At 48.6% G+C, this 21,784-nt stretch overlaps 2 protein-coding genes and 1 long non-coding RNA gene across 4 annotated transcripts in view; 1 reads left to right on the forward strand and 2 right to left on the reverse strand.

Annotated features, from left to right (window-relative positions):
- LOC137227666 (stimulated by retinoic acid gene 6 protein-like) overlaps nucleotides 1-6,033 on the reverse strand; it is a 72,689-nt gene extending 66,656 nt beyond the window's left edge. For both annotated transcript variants that reach the window (XR_010944948.1, XM_067743887.1), the window contains exon 1: nucleotides 5,546-6,033. Coding sequence is in view for 1 of the 2 variants with exons in the window: in XM_067743887.1 (XP_067599988.1) it covers nucleotides 5,546-5,586 (41 nt within the window). In the remaining variant the exon portion in view is untranslated. The remainder of the gene's footprint in view (nucleotides 1-5,545) is intronic.
- Nucleotides 5,657-20,328, forward strand: IGFBPL1 (insulin like growth factor binding protein like 1). Its single transcript, XM_067743890.1, has 5 exons — nucleotides 5,657-6,313; nucleotides 14,236-14,345; nucleotides 14,986-15,102; nucleotides 16,724-16,877; nucleotides 18,018-20,328. Exons 1-4 carry the CDS (start codon nucleotides 5,866-5,868, stop codon nucleotides 16,871-16,873), a joined length of 825 nt encoding a protein of 274 aa, XP_067599991.1. The 5' UTR covers nucleotides 5,657-5,865; the 3' UTR covers nucleotides 16,874-16,877; nucleotides 18,018-20,328.
- The window catches only part of LOC137227669 (uncharacterized), a 228,100-nt gene continuing 214,238 nt past the window's right edge, over nucleotides 7,923-21,784 (reverse strand). Inside the window, exons 4-5 of the long non-coding RNA XR_010944949.1 lie at nucleotides 16,013-16,917; nucleotides 7,923-14,026 (exon numbers count right to left, since the gene is read on the reverse strand). This is a non-coding gene — a long non-coding RNA (uncharacterized lncRNA). The remainder of the gene's footprint in view (nucleotides 14,027-16,012; nucleotides 16,918-21,784) is intronic.

Consider the following 21,784-nt stretch of genomic DNA (forward strand, 5'->3'; position numbering starts at 1 on the left):
AATATCATATATTAACGCATATATGTGGAACCTAGAAAATGGTACAGATGAACCGGTTTGCAGAGCAGAAACTGAGACACAGAAGTAGAGAAAAAAACGTATGGACACCAAGGAGGGAAAGCGGCCGGGGGTTTGGGTGCGATGAATTGGGAGATTGGGATTGACATGTATAAACTGATGTGTATAAAATGGATGACTAATAAGAACCTGCTGTATAGAAAAATACATTAAATTAAATTTAAAAAAAAAAAAAGAGAGACCATGGCTTTCTTCTACAGTGATTCAAATTGGTTTTTGGACATGAGACCAAGAGTTTTTCCTATTGTAATAGAGCAAGTAACCTTTTAGTAGGAGGCCATCTCTTTCATTCCTGGGGACACTGTGACAATTAGCCAAGGCCAAAGATCCCTGTGGGTCAAATACTGTGATATCCAATTCACCCTGCCATCCATTATGATACCTGCACCCAGCTAAGTCTTTGGCAGTTGGCCTCTGTTCTTCTGGGATCCCATCATCCCCAGTGGATTCAAGGAGCCAATCTCAATAGTGGAATCTCCCACCCTCATATGTGACCGACAGAGGAGAGTCACCACAGGGCTTTTCAAGGATACTACTGCTCCCCCCACTAATGAATTCCCCAATGTTGTAGGGAAAGGAAAGTCCTCTGGGCCCCCCCTTGGGGAATGTAGTGGGTGGGTGGGCGTGCAGGTTGTCAATAATAACTCTCTTCCAACATCTCCCATAAGCCTTTTGATTCCTTCCTTCATAACACAATAGGGAAGATGCTCATCGAGTCTCAATTTCACTCAAACAGCTAAGTCATAACCAGCTGTACAAACCAACACATTAAGCCCATAATCTCAGGTAAGGCACTTGTATCAATAAATTCAACTTTTATTGAATGTATTCAACTGTCCTCCTTGGTCTAACACCCTTAGAATCCATTCCTGCACATACTCCCCAGGATGCTGCAATGTAGTTTAGCAAAATCTTGCCATTCTTTCAGTGGAGAAGCTGTATCTTCCCAGATCACACTCTGTACTTGCCCTGTTTGAACATGTGGAGCTCTGATGCCAGTTGTGAGTCTACTGGCCATAAGAGGGAGCGGGTTAAGTCTTGAGGAGAAAAGGTATCCCTTGCAAGATAACTGCCCTGGGTGACCTTATCAAAGTGTCCTTAAGCAAGGGAAAGTGAGTATTCCCACACATAACTTGCAAGCTGCTTCCACTGGCAGGAGAGGCTGAGAATAACTCAGAGGCTCCAAACTTTCAGCTTCCTCTGAGCCCACCAGATATCCCCATTTTAACTCTCTTTTTTTGGAGGCACAAATACGACAAAATTTTTATTTCAAAGTCTCAAATTTTGACCAGCAGAGCACCACTGACATGGGCACCCTGATAGAACTTTAAGATTTGGTTACCAGAAATGATTATGCCACATATAATTAAGGCTAACCAATCAAAATCCAAGTTCCCACTCCTTCCTAATCAATGGCCTAACTTTCACACAAGAGATTGGCAAGGCTGTAAATTCAACTCACTTTGTAATTATGCAAACCACACAATTAAATTTTATGTCATTTTCAGCAATATTTACCCTAATTCACCTTATTTATTTATAAGAAATAAATTTACTGTTTTAGTAAATAACTTATATTATTATTGGTGCTTATTTCTAGTTAAGCTCTCTGGTTCTCTGATTGTGACCCATCTTTAAGGGTTGTTTCTTGAGACCACTCCATTTAGGGTCTAATCAGGTGGAAAAAAAGGAAGTTAACATAAAGAACTGTTAACTAGGTAATCTGGAGGTAGCAACTGCAGGAAGCAGCTATCACTATCAGGACTAGAAAAACAAAGGGAGGGACTTCACTGGTGGTCCAATGGCTAAGACTGCACTCCCAATGCAGGGGGCCCAGGTTCGACCCCTGATCAGGGAACTAGATCTCACGTGCCGTAACTAAAAGATCCCACGTGCCGCAACGAAGATCCCATGTACCACAACTAAGACCTGGAGCTGCCAAATAAATATTTTTTTAAAAAAACAGGAAAGGTTGGAATTATTTAAACTTAGTAGTATATGGCATGAGCTCTTAGAGCTGAAACTCACACCTCTGCAGTGGGTAGCTGCTTGCCTGGTGTCTCTGAGCTTGGAGAAAGGGTTCCTGGTGGGCTGGGGCACTCCATTCTGGATGGGCCTGTGTGAGCCCCACCATCTCCACCCAGCCCTCAGCCCCCCAGCGGCTGCTCTCTGCGGAGCCTCCGGATCTCACCCTGCACCTGTGTGGTTCCGGATCAGCCAAAGGTTGAAGGGGAATTTCTACACTGACTTCCAGGGTTCCCTCTCTGTGGTTCCTCCCTCTTTTGTGGCTGCCTCCCCACAAAACCCAGCTACCTGAGCCCTGAACTCTGATCTCTGCCTCATCTGTCCAGGAGACCTTCTGCCATCTGCTTGGGCTCTACCTCCCCATACTGTGGCCTGGGAAACCTATCTAGGAGGAAGGTCTGGGTAGATGTGGGGCTCACGTTATGTGTGTCCCCTCTCAAGGATCACAGCCCCACGATGGAAAATACTATGCAGCACCTGCACACAGCTGTTTTCGTTATCTGTCCAGGTTTTAGAGTTGTTTACGGCAGGAGGGCAAAGCCCTCTACCATTTACTTGGCTGCTCAGCACCCGAGGCCCCATCTTTGCAGAGCTCTACATCTTGTATGTCCCCTCTTACACAGCACTGGATTGACATCTGTGCCCCTAGAACTGCCACCCCTCATTCATGGGCTTCTCTCTGGAAACCCACCTCTCCTTCTACTCTAGAATGGTCCAGCAGAGGCCTGGAGACAGGGCTTTCATATTCCCTCAGCCTGGATGGGGACCTTCTATGCCTGGCCTGACTGTCATGCTTGAGATTCAAGGGTATGGCCTGTGGATGGAGGGTCCTCTGCTCACGTGAGCCCCTCTCCACTCCCGGAGGGCAAGTTAGATATGAACGGAGCCGTTCATATCTACATTCACAGGAGGAGTGAATCGGTTGGGACGTTCACACCCATGTTAGCAGCTGCTGGGTGTGTGTGCATCCACCCTGAGTGGGGCATTAGCCAGCTTTCCCTGTGTGCTCGCTGGGAGCAGAGGAGGTAGACACTCATCTCCATTTTTCCCATAATCCTATGGGCCCACAGGTGTTGCCCACAGTGCTAACTGGTGCTCTGGGAACCAGAGTTCGCTGGGCTATGGGCTTGCCGGCAACTTTTAAAAGGAAATGGATGCCTATCACCTTCAAAGCTTTGGAATGTTTTCTCCAACCAGATACCACAGGCTCAGTGTTGGAAAATGAGTCTTCTGCTTTAATTCTGAGTCATGCTTACAGAATGCTCTTCCTACTACTTAAAAGGCATGTAGATCATTGTAAATGTGCCTCTGTGACTGTGTATCCCAACCTGCAGTAAGCACACATTAACTTCATCATTATAACACCATTCAATTACTGCACTCTCAATGTTTGCATTAAAAGCTGGCAAATCATTCCTGTGTACATTTATTTGCCAATCACGACCAGCTTTTGTCCAGTCCAGGTCTCAGGGCACTGTACCATGGGAATCGTGGCTCAGTTTGAAGGACTTAGAGATCCTCTCACCCAATCCCTGATGCTTTGATCCCCTCCACACTCCTTGCCATCCTTGAACTCCTCCACTGACAGGGAGCTCACTACCTCTGGAGCAGTCCATTCTCACTTTGGACAGCCATGACCATTTGAAAGTTTGAACCCATTAGGAAGGATGTTTCTGAAAACCAGCATGGAGCTTATCTCTTTTGTTTTCAGGCCCTGCTTTGTTCCGTTTAACATTATAAGTGTTTCCTTTACATCATTAAACTATCTTGAATTTCTGCACGTATACAAAACCACATATTTACAAATATGCCTTCATACTAGACATGCAATTTATCATTGCTATTTCACTAAACAATATATTACAAACATCTTTTCATTGCACTTAAGCTACCTCTCCTTCCTCATTTTCAATGCCCAGATAATCCTTTATTGTTGGATATACCATAATTTATTTAATCATTGCCTATCAGTGGGCATTTAGGTTTTTTCCAAATTTTTGCTGTAGTGACCAACTCCAGAATGAAATCTTCACACATAGTGATATTTCCTTAGGAGAGGCTTATAGAAGGGTGTAGAAGGTCAAGGGGTGTGAGCACTTTTAAAGACCATTCCAGGTAAAGACAGCAGCCTCCTGGTTGAAATCAATTGCTAATAAGTACTGAGAGCCATGTCGAGTGCTATACCGACATTATTATATTTAGTCCTTATCACCATCTACCACCACTCCCATGGTACTTTGCCTGTACCTGTTCTATGCATCTACTTGCAAGGGAAGAGCTGCAGCAGGCCAGGCAGCTGGCCCTGCTCTGACCATTACATAAAGTGGCCTCTGCAGGGGCTCCTTTTGGGAATAAGGACATCTCCTGAAAGCTGCAAACTGGAAAGGACCTTGAAAAGCAAAATGGACATCACACAAGAGTACTGTAGCTGGTCTTCCCAGACTCCAAGAGGCTTCCTCCATCTCTTCTCTAGAAATTCAGAAAATAAAGAAAACAGCACAGGGTAAATGAGGGCTGGGGGTGAAGGCATGAAAAGCCACTCGTAAAGTCTGGTCAACAAGTCCTTCTTTCCATCCAATGTCTTCATTTGGCCACACATTAAACTCCAGCAATCAAGACTCCCTTGAGTTTCTCGTCTGGGACCCCTGCCAGGACTGGGCCATGGACGGGGTGCAGAGTCTGACTCTGCGCAAGCACAGGGGCCATAGGAATAAAAATCTGACTGAAAGAACCTGTTCCACTGTGTCTTCCCAACACGCACGCCCCACTATGCCAGAGATACGCTGCCGCTTGTGCTCCAGGACATCAGAGCATTATCTGCAGTAGCGAAAGTACTGAAAACAACTGGTTAAATAACTACGTTTTTGTGCAGTTAAACACTTTGCAAAGTTAAAATGTCCAAGGACAATCCAAAATGTATCACCATCTCATCACAGCCAAAGTCACGGCTGACTTTGAGATGCACCATGACTTTATGTAGCATTATGGCGGAAAAAAGCCAGTTAAACTCCACTCCATTGATTGTATTTACAGACGGTCAGTTTCACAGATGGTAAGAGGTAGGGAAACTATGGGAAATACCGTGGGTAGAAAAACCAAGTGCAGAGTAATGTGTAGAGCATGCTTGTGTGTGTGTGTGTGTGTGTGTGTGTGTGTGTGTGTGTGTTTAAAGGGAGGGGCCATGCAATCATACGTGGTTTTATAAACATACAAAATTCCTGGAAAGATACCCAAGAACCTGATAAAAGGTGTGGCCTCCTGAAGCTGGGGGGTGGGATACTGGGTCATAGGGTGGAAGGGAAGCCCTCATTTCATAGTTACATCCATTTGTAAACTTTGAAATTTTAAACTATATATTCCCTTTTTAAAATAAAACTTAGAAAACTACTAAATGCAAAATAAAATAAAAGAGCGCATCCTTCTAGATTAAGTGGAATAGTACCTGGAGCTAACCTCGGATCCGGAGACCGTACATCCAATCATTGCTCTACCAGAGCGACCTCGGGCAAGTTCCCGCCCCGACTGGGTCTCCAAGAGCCCATTGGCTGTCGGAGAGCAGGTCTCAGAACACCCCTCCAGCTCGGAACCCGGGCCGGGCCAGGAGCCTACCGGGCCGCGCTAGTCCGGGGCCGAGCAGCCGAGTGCGGGAGCCCCGCGGTGCAGGCCCGGCCAATCAGCGACTGCGAGGCGGGCGGGGTGGAGGCGCCGCGCTAGCTGAGCGGAGTTCCAGGCAGAGGCGCCACTGCCGTGCCAGAGCGGACCATGCCACGCTCACCCGTGCTCTTCCTGCTGCTCCTTCTGCTGCAGTCGCAGCCGGCACCCGGCCTCGGGCTCCGCGGCGCGGGCGGCCATAACCCCGAGTGCGATCCGTGCCGGCCGGAGCGCTGTCCCGAGCCCGCGCGCTGCCCCGCGCCCAGCATCGCTGCGCGCGACGAGTGCGGCTGCTGCGCGCGCTGCCTGGGCGCCGAGGGCGCGAGCTGCGGGGGGTGGGCCGGCGTGCGTTGCGGCCCCGGGCTGGTGTGCGCGAGCCGCGCCGCGGGGGCCGGGCCCGAGGGCACTGGGCTCTGCGTGTGCGCGCAGCGCGGCGCCGTCTGCGGCTCCGACGGCCGCTCGTACCCCAGCGTTTGCGCGCTGCGCCTGCGCGCCCGGCACGTGCCGCGCGCGCACCCCGGCCACCTGCACAAGGCACGGGACGGACCCTGCGAATTTGGTGAGTCTGGCTTCTGCCCTGCACTGCTGGGGCGGGTAAAGAAAGAGGGACCCCGACCCCCTGGGCTATGGGGTGAAGGATCACCCCGTGCGCCGCGATGGACAGCACTGCACGGGCCTCAGTTTTCCCTCGGGTCAGTTTTTCCTTACCTGGCCAGTTACTTAAGGAGGCCGGGGCAGGAATCCACAACCTGTACCCTTCCTTACCAAACCCATGGAGACACCAGCCACCGAGCTGGTCGTAATTTTGATGAGCCTGCTGTCCCTTTTGGTACTTAAGTAATTGCTGGTACAGTTATTTCCAGGCCTGGCATGTTTGCCTCCAGGAGACTGGGAGTTTGGGGAGCAGGGTGTTCCTACTGGAGATGAGGCAAGAAGGCCCCTGTCCCTGGAAACTTGGAAATAATGTGCTGCCCACTGGGGGGTCTGAGGCAGCCCCCGAAGCACAGGAAAGTCACCGCTGGCTGTTCCTGGTTGGGGCTCCCAGTGGAGGAGAGAGCTGGCTGGTGTTTCCCTGGCTGCAGCCTTGGGCTGGTTCCTTCCAGGGGCTGTGTCAGCCCCTGTGGAGCCACTGTAGAGGTTCCTCCACTTCAAACCTTTGTTTCTGCCCTGTGGCATTTAAACAGTCCTGTCTCCTTTCTTCTCGTTCCTGTCACCTGCTTTTACAATCTGCTTTCCTCAGCAGTTAATTCACAGGCAGGTCTCTTTGTTTCCAGACAGGTAACACTTTCACTTCACATGCAGGAGACATGAGAAATGCTGACCAGATCCCCAGACTCTAACCTGTGCTGATGGTCTCAGATGATTCCTCCCGGGGCTGGTATTCTGTTCCTAAGAGACAGCTGCCTTGAAGGCATTTAGACCAAATCTGCTGTTATGCAGAGGAAACTGAGACCCATGGGGCAAGGGACTCATCCAGGGTGATCTGTAAAGCCTGGCTAGCTTCTGGGTCCCCGGCACCCTATTCAGTACTGTTTCAGGACAGGACTTGATAGTGTTAAGTCAGGCAGGTGGCGGTTGCCATGGTTACCAGAGTGTGGCCAGATGGCAGATGGAAGCCCCATACCCCTAATTCATTGAAAATTACCAAATGACAAGTAAATGTGACAGCCCCTCCACTCTGATCTGTGGGCTCTGAGCCCACCTCAGGCACAGGCCCTGGGAGTAAAGATGTTCATGGGGCCGAACAGAGGCAATTCAGAAGCTGCTCTTAATGATCCCATTAGTGACAGGCATCGGGCCTCCCCAGAATTTTGCTCTCCTTCCCTACCAGCGATTGTGTCATCAGCCACTATCCAGACCCCGGCACTGTTTCCCCATCTCGTTTTGTCCTGAAATGTTTGTGTGGCCCCCCTGCCCTTGTGTCCTGGTGAAGCATGAAGGTGTGGACGGGGGATCTTTTCCAGCCAGGGAAGGCAGCACCTCATTCTGTGCTGCCCTCAAGCCATCCTTTATCCAGATGACTTGGCAGGAGCACTTTTTAACAATGCCCCTGGGGACCTTGCTTGAAGGGAAACAGACTGTCAGAGCAGCAGCTGTTCTGCTTCAATATTGGTAATAAAATCACCCCTCCTCAGTCCTCACCTGTGCCTTCAAATAAGCAAGCACCTGACTTTAAGGGAATGAGGCCTCTGTAAATATTAGGCTCCCGCAGTGTGGGAAGTGTTCTTACCCATGCCTCTGAGGGGCATTTGGAAACAGTTTTCAGGCTTAAATTCTGACCTTTCCCCCTACTCTCTGAAATGCCCCAAAATGCTATTAATGAGAGTAATCCTTTGATCAACACACATGTATTGAAGACCCACTATGTTCCCACATAAGAATAATTCTTTGCTGTTGGAAATCGCTTTTGCATTCCATCTTCTTCCTTGATTTTTACAACTACCCTGGCCAGGTCTCACTCCCATTTAATAGAAGGGCAAACTGAGGCAGGCAGAAGCGAATTCCCTGGAGCCACATAACTAGTTCCCAGCTGAGGTGGGGCTCCAGCCTGAGTTTTCCTGGCTGTTTTCAGATGGGGCCATGCACCTCTAGCACTCTGGAAGGTGCTGCAAATTGGCTACCCTTGAATCTTCAGGGTTTCTCAGTCTGAATCCACCTTCCTTTTTTCCCCCAAGGCTTGTTGCTGGTTCCTCTGTTTAGCACCAGGTGATGGCTCCTGAGAGGAACAGGTATAGCTTCACAGAAGGGGAGGCACCTGAGAGGAGCCTTGAAGGATGGGTAGAAAATTCCTGGGTTGAGAAGGGGGGATGGGGAGGCACAGCATGAACGAATACAAGGAGGAAGGAGATCCTGGGCCGAGTGTGAACAGTGGACCCGTGGGCAGTACCCAGTGGGATGGTTGGCAGAGGAGATGATACCCAGAGTAGTCTGGGCAGGCTTATTGCAGGCCTTGAGTGCCATGCTGCAGGGTGACACTTCATTCTGTACTGAGTTATTAGTTCCATTTCTCAACAGTAAGGTGGCATGGCGTTGTTGTTACTGTTATTATCAGTGACAATACTGTAATTGTTATTGTTATCATTACTTTAAAAGGCTGCTTTGGGGGAATTCCCTGGTGGTCCAGTGGTTAGGACTCCAAGCTTCCACTGCAGGGGGCATGGGTTCAATCCCTGTTCGGGGAACTAAGATCCTGCATGCCACGCAGCCAAAAATAAATGAAATAAAATAAAAGGCTGCTTTGTTCCATGTACGCACCCTGTTTGCTAGCATTGGGAGGAGGTTGGGATCCTGCAGAAAGCAGGTTGAGGTCGTGTTTTGAATGCTGCATTAAATAGGAACGGGGTCCCGTGCCAGTGCCCGTGGGGGCACTGAGCCCCTGAAGCTTCAGTGAGCTCTTGAGATCCAAAATCTTAGAAAATTCGCCTCGGTTGAAATTCCAGCTGCACTTAGAAACCTCAGTCTGTGCAAGGCGTGTGTTACCAGGTAACCAGGAGAGGCAGCGAATACCACTTTGTGAGAGGGACAAAGAAGGGGGGGCCTCGTGCTCAAAAGCCTTTCATGCCGAGGGAGGGGGCTTGAGGCATAGGCTGCAGGGAGCCGGATTAAGCTGTTTCTGGTTCCACATCCTCACGTTGACTATTAGCATAAATTATCAGGGCTGTTCAGTGTGTTGATTATTAAAGTCTTTGGTTGTGTGCTTTTTTCATACGAGCAGATGGGTTCCTGGCGGATGACTTCTGATATTCTTTCCTTCCCGAGCGCCATTAACTTTAAAGAAATCTCAGAGGCATTAAGGAAGATCTTTCATTCCAGCCATCAAAGACACTCAGTTGACGGGGTGGGGGGACAGATCCCCACGCACTTAGCAATATCGATCCCTTTCATTTGTATAGATCCACACGGTTAATAACACAGTCACATTCATTCTCTCCCTTCACCCCGGAGGATGTAGGGCCACAGTCATTATCCTCATTTGCAGATAAGGAGGAAATTGTTAGCAGCTTGCCCAATGGTTAGCGACCAGGCCCCCGGGCATTTGAATTTCCCTTGGTGCTATTTGGCCCACCCCCAGTGCCCACCTGGGTGACTATTCTGTTACCTGATGGGTGGGTTTGTGCCAGCCTAGCATTTCCAGGGCTGTTGCTGACACAAGCAGAAGGAAACAAGTGTTTAGCAAGGAAGAACTAGGGAGACAAAGCTGGCACATTCACAGACCGGGCTGACCAGACACCATCCTCCCTCCTGAAAGCCACATGACTCTTGCCAAAGGCAGGTAGAAAGGAGAGCCCTGGCTCTTCCAGGAGTGTGGCAGCTCCGGCAGCAGCAAGGTGAGAGGCTGCGCCCCGGGCTCGCCAGAGTGAGGGCTCTGGGCCACGGCCTCTGGAGCCTTCAGGTGGGGCCCGACCGGTAGGCCCACTCACCAGAGGTCAGTAGAGGGTCCTGAGCAGGCAGGGCATCTTCGAGGAGACCACCCTTTGGGGTGGCACAACCTGCCGAGTCCTCAGGTCCCTCCGTGGAAGCCTTTTACAGTTGGCAAGAGGTCTTTTTACTGTCCTCACAACAGCCTGTGTAGAGGGCACAGCGGAGAGAATGGACTCCTGTGCCCATTTTAAAGAAGAAACTGGAGTGTGGCAGAGACAGGATTGAACCTGCCTGTGGTAGTCATATGTAGAGGACCCCAGCGCCACACTCAAATGAGCCCTTGGGGACAGTAAGACTGGGAATGTCCTGCCAGGGTTAAGGATACATTGCCCATTTAATGGTATCTTCACAAGAGCTGTTCTCTGGGGTGATTATGGAGAGTTTCATTTCTGTGCACAAAAGAGTAAACATAGCAGGCCTGAGGCTGTTATCCTTAGAAAGCCCTGCTGGCGAGGCTGACCCTTGGCTGGTGTCTGAGAATTTGGATGTAGGGAGGCTTCCCACCGTTTCCAGAACTGATAAGAGTAGCTCACTGTACAAACAGCATGGTTTATGCTGCACACCTGCTTTACTTCTGGGAGTCTGGAATTTTGGTACGTAGGAGGCAGAGGCTGGGGGACTGGACCCCAATAAAAACCCTGGGCACTGAATGTCTAGTGAGCTTCTCTAGTAGAGGGCACGCCACACGTGTTGTCACAAGTCGTTGCTGGGGAATTAGGCACGTCCTGTGTGACTCCACTGGGAGAGGCTCCTCAAAGTGTGCTCCTGGCTTCCCGGGTCTTTGCCCCATGAGCCTCTTTTCCCTCTGCTGAGTTGCTTTGTCTCTGTTTGTTGTAATAAATCCCAGCTGTGAGTAAACTGTGCCGAGTCCTGTGAGTCCTTGTAGCAAATCATTGATCCTGGGACTTATCTTGGGGGCCCCCAACACAATCCCTAAGGAACTCTTTCTTATTCTGGAATGGAGTCCATATGGCTAACAAATGTTTCACTTTAAAAATCCATGTGGGATTAATGGAATCAGCGTGCCTGGGTTTGCATCTTCACTCCTCCAGGTGCTTCACCTTTCTGAGCCTTGGATTTCTCATCTGTAAAGTGGGGCTAAAAGCACCTACTTCACAGAGCTGGTGTGAGGATGAAAGGAGTAGCAGACATGGAACTCCCTGTCATTTCAGGAGAAGGCAGGATGGTGTGGGACAGAGCTCAGAGCTAGACCGCTGGGCTCATAGCCTCACCCAGCTGTTTAAGGCTGGGTAACCCTGGCTAGCTCCCCCATCTGGCAGCTGGGGAGATTGCTGGAAGGATCGAATGGCTTAAGCCTGTAGGCAGAAGGGTGGTATTATTACCATTAATACTATCATGATAATGATGACTGATTGTAAAGAGCTATTATGGATAAAAATATTTTAAATTTAAAATCAGATGTTAAAATTAAAAACAGATTAAGCAACATGAGGACAATTTTCAAGATAACTGAACAATGCTGTATCTTGGGTATGGTGGTGGTTACACGGCGTATGCATTTGCCAAAACTTAGAACTGTATACTAGAAGGAATGAATGTACTGTATGTACATTTAAAAAGAAATCAAAATTTGAACATCACTTTATCACCAAAAGCAGGGGGCTCTTTTGGAAAAGAAGTGCTATTTTCTGCCTTGAAATTAGTGGCAAAGGCAGTATTTCCAAGATGGTCTTTCTTAATTGTAGTTATGGAAAAAGGGGGAAATGCAAAGAGAGAGAAAGATGAAATGTGATTTACTGGCTTATTCATTTAGGCCTGAAAGGGACTGATGAAATCTCATTTAAAATTTATGACTCTACATGAAAGAAAGTAAAGCATGTTGATTGAGTGTCCCTTTGGAATCTACTGAGGGCTTTGGAATAAGATGCAGGTCTGATTGTTCCCACAGTGAGCCATTTGATGACTGGTTTGGGCTCCAAAGGAAGTAATGCTGGCAGGGGGTTGGAATAAATTAGACTTTCTTTGTCATCCATTGCAGATGGGGCTCCGCCAGAGAACAGCAGTGCTGTGGTTCTTTGTAGCGGTCAGCAGGTGGCTGGGTCACATTGGGCAATGTTAGAAGCCTAGAACCTTAGTCCATTCAGGGGACTGGCTACAATCGGGGCTGTGGGTAGCGGTGTGGTGCTTGGAGGGCGTTCAGTTGGTCACAGCTGAAGGAGTGAGCTGATCAGGCTGAGGGGGAAGAAAGCAGCCTGGGGGTGAGGAGGGCAGGGTCTGTATTCAACTCACTGGAAGCCATTTGAGGCACCCAAGGTGCTGTGGGGCTCCTGAGGGCAGCCCTGAGATTAATAGGTGGGAGTTACAGGAGGTGAGTTTTAGCTCCAGGTGAGAACAAGGTTTCTAACCAGCAGAGCCAAGGACGGAAGGACCTGGCTTCATAGGTAGTGAGCTCTCCATCACTGGGGGCATGCAAGTGAAGACTAGATGAGCCCGTCACAGATAGGCACATGCTCTTGGGGAGTTGGGCCCCTCCAGTTTGAGACTCCATAGCTCTAAGACACTTTCCCAGAGATTTTTTGGCACCAGTTTGACAGGGTCTGCCTCCCAGTCTGTCTGGAGGGGTCAGGCCAGTCTCATTTCTGCGCCCCTTCACTCCTTCTCTCCATGCTCTTGCTCCAGCCTTCTGTCTCTCTCCCTTTGTTCTCCTTTTTCATTGCAGCCCCACCTAGGTGGGCGAGGGCCCTTTCTCTCTCCAAGGCTGGCCTGTGGAGGGCTGCAGGGATGTCTGAGTCCCCAGATGAAGCCCCAAGAGTCGTGAACTCTGCATTTTGATGGCCCAAGGGTGAATGTGTTTGCTCTTTTGTCATGCCTTTCTTCGCGGAGTCATCTGTTTAACAGGCCTCCCCTGCCCCCCACTTGCATATTGTGTTAACTCAAACCCTCAGTTTCACACTCATCACGTGGTAAGATCAGCTCAACAGCCCTGTGAAGCAGGGGGTATTATCCCCATCTTACAGACAGCAGACCTGAGCAGAGAGCATACTCCTCACCAAGCCTCCACATTGCGCCTCGCCCAAGACCCCACGGGGACAGCTGCGAGCGTGGGTCCGTGGAGATGAAGCACCTGCACTGCAAGGCAGGCTGGGTTTCAGTAAGTCAAAGCGGGCAGACGCCCTGGTCCTGGACTAGGACACACCCCCAGGCCCTCAGGATGGGGAGCTGGGGGCGCACTCCACGTAGAAGAAAGGCAGGGCAGGGCAGGCAGGTACGCTGAGGGCCGGGCGGAGGGCCTGAAAGCTGAGGCAGTTGGACTTGATTCTTTTAGTTCCAGTGTGAGTAGAGCAGATGCCAGGCACAGGGAGAAGGGCAGAGTGTGGAGTATCAGCTAAGAATGTCTAACTCAAATGCCACATGCTCTCCTGTCCCGCCCAGCGAGCCCACACCCGCCCTGTCCTTTCTGTAGTGTGCTGGCAGCCTAGCACCACACTGCCGGATTCCCTGATTTACCTTTCTCCACGCAGCGAGGCGGTGTCCATGCCTGCAGTTTTATCCTCGGGGATGGGGAGGTGTGTGGAGCCTGTGATATGCAAATGAGCATCTTGAACCGCAGGGGGTCTCAGCAGGGGGTGAGGGCAGCTGTTCTGCATGGCGTTATTCTTTGAAATGCCCTCCATGCGGAAGGAGAAAAGCCCATCTGGTAGAAGACTCTGCCTTGGGTGAAGTGACACCAGCCCCTCCCGGAGCCTGGCGCACTGTCAGTGTAGTTGAGCTGTAAGCAGATGGCAGCTGGGGTCCTGGAAGGGATCCTGGGAGGGAGTGTGATGAGACCACAGACAGACATGCTGGGCGACTTTGAGAAGTCGCCTTTCCTCTCTGGATCCCTGTTTTCCTGTTGGCAGAACAAAGGCAATGTAGGAGGAAACAAGTAGGCATCCTTCCAGGTCTAAGAAAACTCTCTTCTATGATTCCTTGCCTATAAGTGTGTCCTTTCTGTGGGGAGCTCTCATCTGCCCCAACATGCTCTCTGCAGGCAGGGTATCTTAGATGTGGGGGGCTTGATCAGGGTCAAGGCTGTCTTCCCTTGTCTTCTTCTCCCAGCTCCTGTGGTCATCACTCCACCCCGGAGTGTTCACAATGTCACCGGGGCACAGGCATCCCTGTCCTGTGAGGTGAGAGCTGTGCCTGCCCCAGTTGTCACATGGAGGAAGGTATTTATATCCAAGAACTTCTCTGTGTGTGTGTGTTTGGGGGGGGTGGGGTGTATAAATGTTTTTTAAGGGTGTGTGTGTGTTTATATGTGAATTGGAGGATTAAAAAAAAACTTATGTTCCACTCCTCTGCCTCCAGATTTATGCCTCAAAACTTTTACCCCAAACGTCTCCCCAGAGAAGGGGTGTTGCCATTTGCTCCCTCTGCCACTTAGCTGTCCAGGAAGTTCTGCTGTTTATCTAGCCTAGGTCAGCTGGGATGAAGTTAGAGCTTCCTTCACTGGATCTGGGTTTTAGAAAGACTTGGCTGGTGGCAAATGACCCAATCCTATTCCAAAACTAGATCTTTCTGCAGTTCAGTTTTTGAGAGACTGGCATATGTTGTCTCCTTATCTCAACAGCCCTGTGAAAGACAATGAGATTCTGATAGTGGTGGTGTCTACATCTTCGCTGTCCAGCAGGGGGCACTGTCTGTACATACGTTCAGGCTTAGGAAGAAACTGGCATTTAATAGGAATGAGAGATACTAGGGTCAGCCTTCAAGTCAGCAGGAGGGTGAAGACAACGAGGGTGTCTGTGGGGTGGTCCTTATCCAGAAATGCTTTTTCTAAATCACTCCTGGTTTTTCTGTCCTCTGTAGGTCACACGGTCTCCTGAGGGCACCCAGGTGCTGAAGGACCTGCCTGGGGACCACATCAATATAGCTGTCCAGGTACAAGGGGGCCCTTCTGACCACGCAGCCACGGCCTGGGTTTTGGTGAGTATCTCATTTGTTTAGGATTATTGGCTATTATTGACTGGCCCTTATAAAGCACCTTTTGTATTTCTATAACATGTTACACCTTTCAAATACTCTGATCCATTTCTCCTTGGACGCTACAGTAACTGAGAGGAAAGTAGGCAGGTAGTATAACCCCTGAGAGCAGAAGTGATCTTCAGAGGTAGGCAGAATTATGGCCCCGGAAAGATGTCTATGCTAATCCTTGGAACTGGTGGATATGGTATGTTGTGTGGCAAGAGGGGAATAAGGATGGAATTAAAGTTGTTAATCAGCTGACTTTAATAAAGTTATCCTGGGTTATCTGGGTGGACCCGATATAATCACAGGAGTCCTTTAAATGTGGAAGAGGGAGGCAGGAGAGAGAGCCAGAGAGATGGCAGTGTCAGAAGACATGAACTACTGTTGCTGGCTTTGAAGATGCAAGAGGGAGCCACAGGCCAAGGACTGCAGGCAGCCTCTAGAATGCTTCTCTTAGGGCTTCTAGAAAGAAGGCAACCCTGCTGATACCTTGGGTTTAGCCCACTGAGACCCATTCGGACTTCTGACCTCAAGAAGTGTAGATAATAAATTTGTGTTGTCTTAAGCCATTAAACGTGTGGTCATTTGCAACAGCAGCCATAGGAAGCTAATACACTTGCCTGAGACCACATGGCTGATAAAGACGGAAGATGGCAGATTCACACCCTCCTCCAGGGCTCTTCTATGCCACGTGCGGCAGTTTGGCTGAGAAGAGGGAATGCCCTGTGTTTAAAAGGGCGATGGAGTGACGAGATGGGGGCCCGAGTGGGGCTAGTTACCCTACCTCTCAGAGCTTCAGCGTCCACAACCATAAAAAGAGGGCCTTGGACTGGACCATGTCCAGTGACCCTAACAGTCTGTGACTTACCTGTGAGTCTCCTGTAACGTGAGGATAACGATGCTCCGCCTTCAGCCACCATGGGATCAAAATGAGATAGGGTGCACATACCCTCTCCAGTCTGTAGTGACTCACAGTGGAGAGAAGCTGTTATGACGAGAGAACGCAAGAGAGGAGGGAGCTACCGTGGATCTCCTCTGCAGGGGCGTGAGATGGGCCCTTGAGGGTGTCCTCCTCATTCCACCCCCATCTCGGCCAGCGTGGGCAACTTCTCCACCCAGCTCAGAGACTCAGAATGCAGTTGGGTCCATGGCTTTTTCACATCAAGCATATTCCCCTCCTTTTATTACAAGGAGAGGTGGGGGAAGGTTGTCTCTGGTGTTATTTTGTAAAGGCTGCGTCCGTTGGGAGCATTTGAGGGCTATTCTGTGGTCAGTAGAGTTTTGTTCTTTTAGTTTGCAGTATTTTCCTTGGAATCTATACCTATCACCTTCAATAAAAGGACCAGGTAGCTCACAGTAAAAGGCAGAAATGCAGAGGAAATATTAAAATGAGAGCCAGGATAGAGAGGGTACTGAGAAGGAAGTTTAACTCTTTCTCGGCAGCCGAGGCAAGAAGAGAAATAGAGGGTGAGCTCTGTCTTATTTTGAAAAGGAGTAAGTGTTCAGAATCATTAAGAACTAAATAAGTAATTTTGCTATGCCATATATGACTGTACAAACTTGCCTGTTTAACTTCTAGATCAACCCTCTGAGGAAGGAAGACGAGGGGGTGTACCAGTGCCATTCAGCCAACGCGGTTGGGGAGGCCCAGTCGCACGGCACAGTCACCGTGGTGGATCGGAGCCAGTACAAAGCCGCCCGCTTCCCAGGTCCAGATGACCACATGTGAGGGGGTAATGTGCATGTTCCAAGTCATCTGCAGTATTTGTACACCTGTGTCACGGGAGATTGAGATGAGTCATAAGATGCATAATAAATAAGAAGAAAAATACATGAATCAAGGAAACCAGAGAAATGCAAACCAAGAGTAGGAACATATTACAAAATTGGCAGGTAGACTCTGTGGTATGTTCTACACACGTATCACACTGGGCTTCCCGCTAGGATGCAAAGTCAAGAGCTGTGACTGTTATGGGTGTCCGTCAGGTGAAAAAGACCACCTATTTTTTTCTATTTCTCCAAGTCCGCCCAGTGAGGGTGCTAAGAGAGCAGATGTGGTCACTATGACAGCACCCAGGTGAAAACACGCCCGCAAAGAAGACAGTCTGAGCTTCATGGGTCTATTCCCAGGTTCTTCCTTGTCTGTAGCTCTGCAAGTAGTTAGAGCTTCTAGAAACAGGGAGGAAAATGTAAGGTGTAAAATTGTCAAATAGGAATGCAGTGAGGAGAGGCTCTTAAAGTTGCCCTCCTGATACTTAACTTTTAGTTTTTTATATATGTGTATAGTTATATATATGTATCAAAAAGTCAAGTATCGAGACTTTTTATCCTGTACACTTGTATGTATACTTCTGTATGTACATATGTGTGTGTATGTATGTTTCATGTTTTAAATATATGTATAATTTATAAGTACATATATTTATATTTTGAAAACAGAAATGATACCAGGGTATGAATATAGTCTACTATAAATGAGTTTTCAAAGGGGTCACAAAGAGCCATGGAATTTTAATACCATTGCCACAGCCCAGTCCGTGAGTTCCCTCTACAACATGCAGAATTGGCCGGCTATTGCTTGCATACCTCCAGGGACACAGAGCTCACTACCACCAAACAACCATCTGTGGATTTTTCCAATAGTTGAAAGTTTTTCCGCACATTAAGCTGGAATCTGCCTCCCTGAAATGCCCATCCATTGGCCTTACATGTATTTCCTAGACCCCCACAGGCATCTCTGCTCCCACCGGCACCACTCCTGGTTGGGGAGAGATTTAAAGTTAGGGGCATTTCCCCCACCTTCCATCTAACACATAGTTGACTATGACAGGGCAGGCTTTTTTTCTCTAATTCTTGTCCCTCTTTTCTTCTAGGGTCTTAGAAACATTGATTACAGGATGATGGAAAAGTCAAGTCATGGATCTTGTTTGCTTTGTGAAGAATTGGAAGAACTGTGTTTGTAGATAACCGCTTTCGTATGTTTTTAAAAATTAGATGCAAACTAGATTCGTATGCAGATGTAGTTTTTAGCAGGGCAAACATTGGGAAAACAGACTGCATGTAGCCTTTTTATACTTCTGAAATGAATAGCTCTGTGAGAATTCTTTTTTTAACTTCTCCCTCCAAGGGAGGGTCACCTTAGGTATATTTGTAATTCTAAAGGGCTGGACCGAGGTGTGTGTCAGCTGTGACTCTTTACCTCATTTGTCTAGGGCTGATTAGTGACTTAGTATGTGTTGTAGGAAGAGGGGGGAGGGTCCTGCTGTCCTCTGCCTGACCTCTCTAACTTTGCTGTGTGAACTGGGTAGGTCCCTCCCTCTCTGAGCCTTGTTCTCTTCAGCTGTGAATGTGGTATTTGGACTGGATGTTACCCATGTCCCTTCAAACACTGCCATCCTGGAGTAAGACGGTCCTACAGAAAAAATATGGGAAGTGTAGTCTTAGCAATAACATTCCCTCAAAAACAAATGCCATTGCTTCATATGAAGGTGTGGATAGCTGCTATTCCTGCTGCTTTCCCATTTTAAAGAGACTCAGTCCTAGACGGAAACTTAGCCAGACTCGGGGGCCCCTTGGCTGGGCATCTGGGGACCAAGATGTCCACTTATTAACACGCCCAGCATTCTCTAACCAAGCTGGCAGTGGAGACCTGGCTTTTGGACATCAAATTGTAAAAATGGGGTTAACTGCTCTCTCTGGGCTATGGAATTAGAGTGTAGTAGAATACATTTTACTTAGAGATGTTTTGACCTTAACCAGAAATAAAGCTTTCTTTCTTTTCTTTTAATCAAGAAAGAAAAAAGGAGAATATTTAATATCTGGCCTAAAAAAATAGACCCCCTAGGGGACTAAAATTTTTTAAAATCAGAATTGAGATCTCACATATGGATAGTTGTTAAATTTCAAGAAACACTGTCCTGTCTGTGGTCACTTCCCATCTCTGGGACGGCAGGCAGGATAAGCATTAATGTCCCTCCCCCTTTACAGATGAAGAAAACCAGGCTCCGAGAGTAAAGCGCTTGCCTGAGGCCTGAAAGCCTCTGAGAAGGACAGGAGCTGAGGGCATCTGGTCCTCTTTGGCACCCTTTCCACTCCATGGTGCTGCTTCTCAGAAAAATCTCGTAACTATGGAAAGGAAGATGCTGCCATTTCCACAGGTTTCAGGGATTCTCCTTAAGGTCCATCTCAACTTTTAAAGCAACACTCTCAAGCCACTCACACTGGGCGTTGCATTTTGGAGTCCTTTCTGGAATTGCATTTTCTGCCTTTAAGCCTGGCTGTTCCACATCTGAAATGCTGGGGTGGCATCACCCTGACGTACATAGCAGGAGGGTGGCCCAGGAATCCAGAAACATGAGGTCCATTTGGGAATTCACCCCTATCTTTCTGGGTGACCCTGAGAAAGTCCCCTTCACTTTCTGGACCTCAATTCCTCATTTGAATCAGGGAACGAAACTAGATGGGTGGTTTTCAAACTTTAAAAACATTGGAACCCCTTCTTCAAAGAAAGTCAAAATTGAACCTGATCAAAAGGGAAGCTGTCCTTGTCTGTTGGAGGTTGGGCCTTCCAGGGGATCTGCTCACGTCCCCTCCCTACTAGGCTCCCCCAAACCCCACGGCAGTGATTTCCGTATCCAAGTCTGCAGTTAACTCCTCTGTGATTTGAGTGGTTGGGAGATGGCTTGGGAAGAGACTTAGTGAAACCATGTCAGAGGAATAGGGAACTGTAGAGAAGGTAGTAGAACAACATCATGCATCTGCTAATAAGCACATTCAGCAAAATCAGTAGAATCACCTCACATTTGCCCAGTCAAATCTGGAGAGCTGGATGTGGACCCAAAGAGCAGGGTAGATGGAGCCCTGGGGTGACAGGGCTGAGCATCAAGCCCGCAGGAGGCTGGGTGTAGCCTCGTAATGATGTACAAACAATAATAATAATAAATGTTACACTGTCTGAAGTTTTCACCAAAACCAAAAAGGCAGGTTAGCATGATTGTTCCAACCTAATGACTTTTCAACTGCGAGAGCCCCAAGACCTCTCAGAGGCTAAGCGAATGTGTGCTGTGGCTTTTATCATTTGGAAACATGATGCCCTCAGAGCCTATGTTTTCTACCCTATTTTCATAGATGTGATGATGTCACAGGACCCCTGCACTCTGAAAATAAACGTTTTTAGGGACAGTCTTTGTGGTCTCTGTCCTTGGAACGCTGCTGTAGGTGGGCCCAGGTACCACTGATACTTCTCCATCATCCCTTATGCATCTTTCCCTTCTTTCGCTTGCCCACATCAACTACTGTCATCCGAATTGTCCTTACCTCTCACACCTGAGCTGTGGTTACTGTCGTACCTGGTCACCCTGCTTGCAATTTTTAACCAGCCCTAACTAATCATCTACTGCCAGCCTGATCCTTCTAACTCCCTCTGAACTGGTGTCTCCCACTGTATAAGCATTCTACTGTTACCCCACATGCACACGGAACAGCATTCTCCAGAGGCCAGAGGGTGCAGACACTGGCAATATGAAGGTATGTGGGACCTGGGCCCTGCACTCAGGTGAGACTTGAGTGGGGATGAGTGGGACAAGGTTGCCATCCTGCCACACAGCACAAGGTGTCTGCTTTGTGATCAGAGTAGGGGGAGATCAAGGAAGACTTCCTGGAAGAGGAGAGCCATCTGAGCTGGGGATTGAAGTGATGTGGGAGATTCCAGGCTAGGGAAGTAGCACGTAAAAGGAGCAGGGGTGGAGAAGTGCAGTGTAGTTTGTGCATGGGGAGTAGTGACCAGTTGTGGCTGAGAGCTCTAGTGGCAGGTAATGGGGTAGTTTTTGGCCACACCCCTAACTGCCACCAGAAGAGGTTGGACTTGATGCTATAAGAGGTGGGCCTGAATCTCAGTCTTCTGTTGTCAACTGGGTTATAACTAGGCTTGAGGAAGATAATCCAAAAGCTAGTGTTCAGTCCCAAAGGTATCCACTTTCCACCTTAAACAAGAAAGGGTAGTTTTTAGTCAAAATGGATTTTTTTCTTCAAGTTTTAGGGTGAAATTAATCCCATGTCTTTAAAAAACACTGCCCTCTCCGTTCCTCCAGAGGTGGATGATGCAGGAAAGATTAATAAGAACGAGCAAACCAGCTGACAGTGAACAGTCTCCCATAATAAATTTCCTCATCCCCAGCCTTCGCCAGAGCCTCTTGAACATTAAATCAGAGAATGATTATTATGTGATATTTTAATTAATTAAGGGAAACTAAAGTGCCCTGGTGTCTGCAGCTGAATAATGAATTCAGAGCGTAGGGAGCCCATCATCCAGGGCAGAAGTGGCTACACTTGCCCACTCTCAGCTCAAGCTGACACCTCTCTCCTGGAGCCTGAACTTTTTTACAGTCATGACTGCCTCTGAGTTCAGCATTGACTGCACCTGTGTCTCCTTTCACTATGGCTGTCTCTTTGTTATCCTAAATCTCCCCCATGATATTAGGGAGTGGTTGGATGTCAGGGGAAGAGTAAAAATCATTAATGCTAGGGGATGGGAGGCAGGGAGCAGAAGCTTTTCTCACCTCCATTGGTAAATCCACCCACCATACGCATCTACAGAGCACCTACTGGGCGCCAGGCACTGCTTGGTGCTGAGGGATATACT

Source organism: Pseudorca crassidens, chromosome 7, assembly GCF_039906515.1.
Source record: "Pseudorca crassidens isolate mPseCra1 chromosome 7, mPseCra1.hap1, whole genome shotgun sequence".
In the NCBI taxonomy this organism is placed as follows: Eukaryota; Metazoa; Chordata; class Mammalia; order Artiodactyla; family Delphinidae; genus Pseudorca; species Pseudorca crassidens.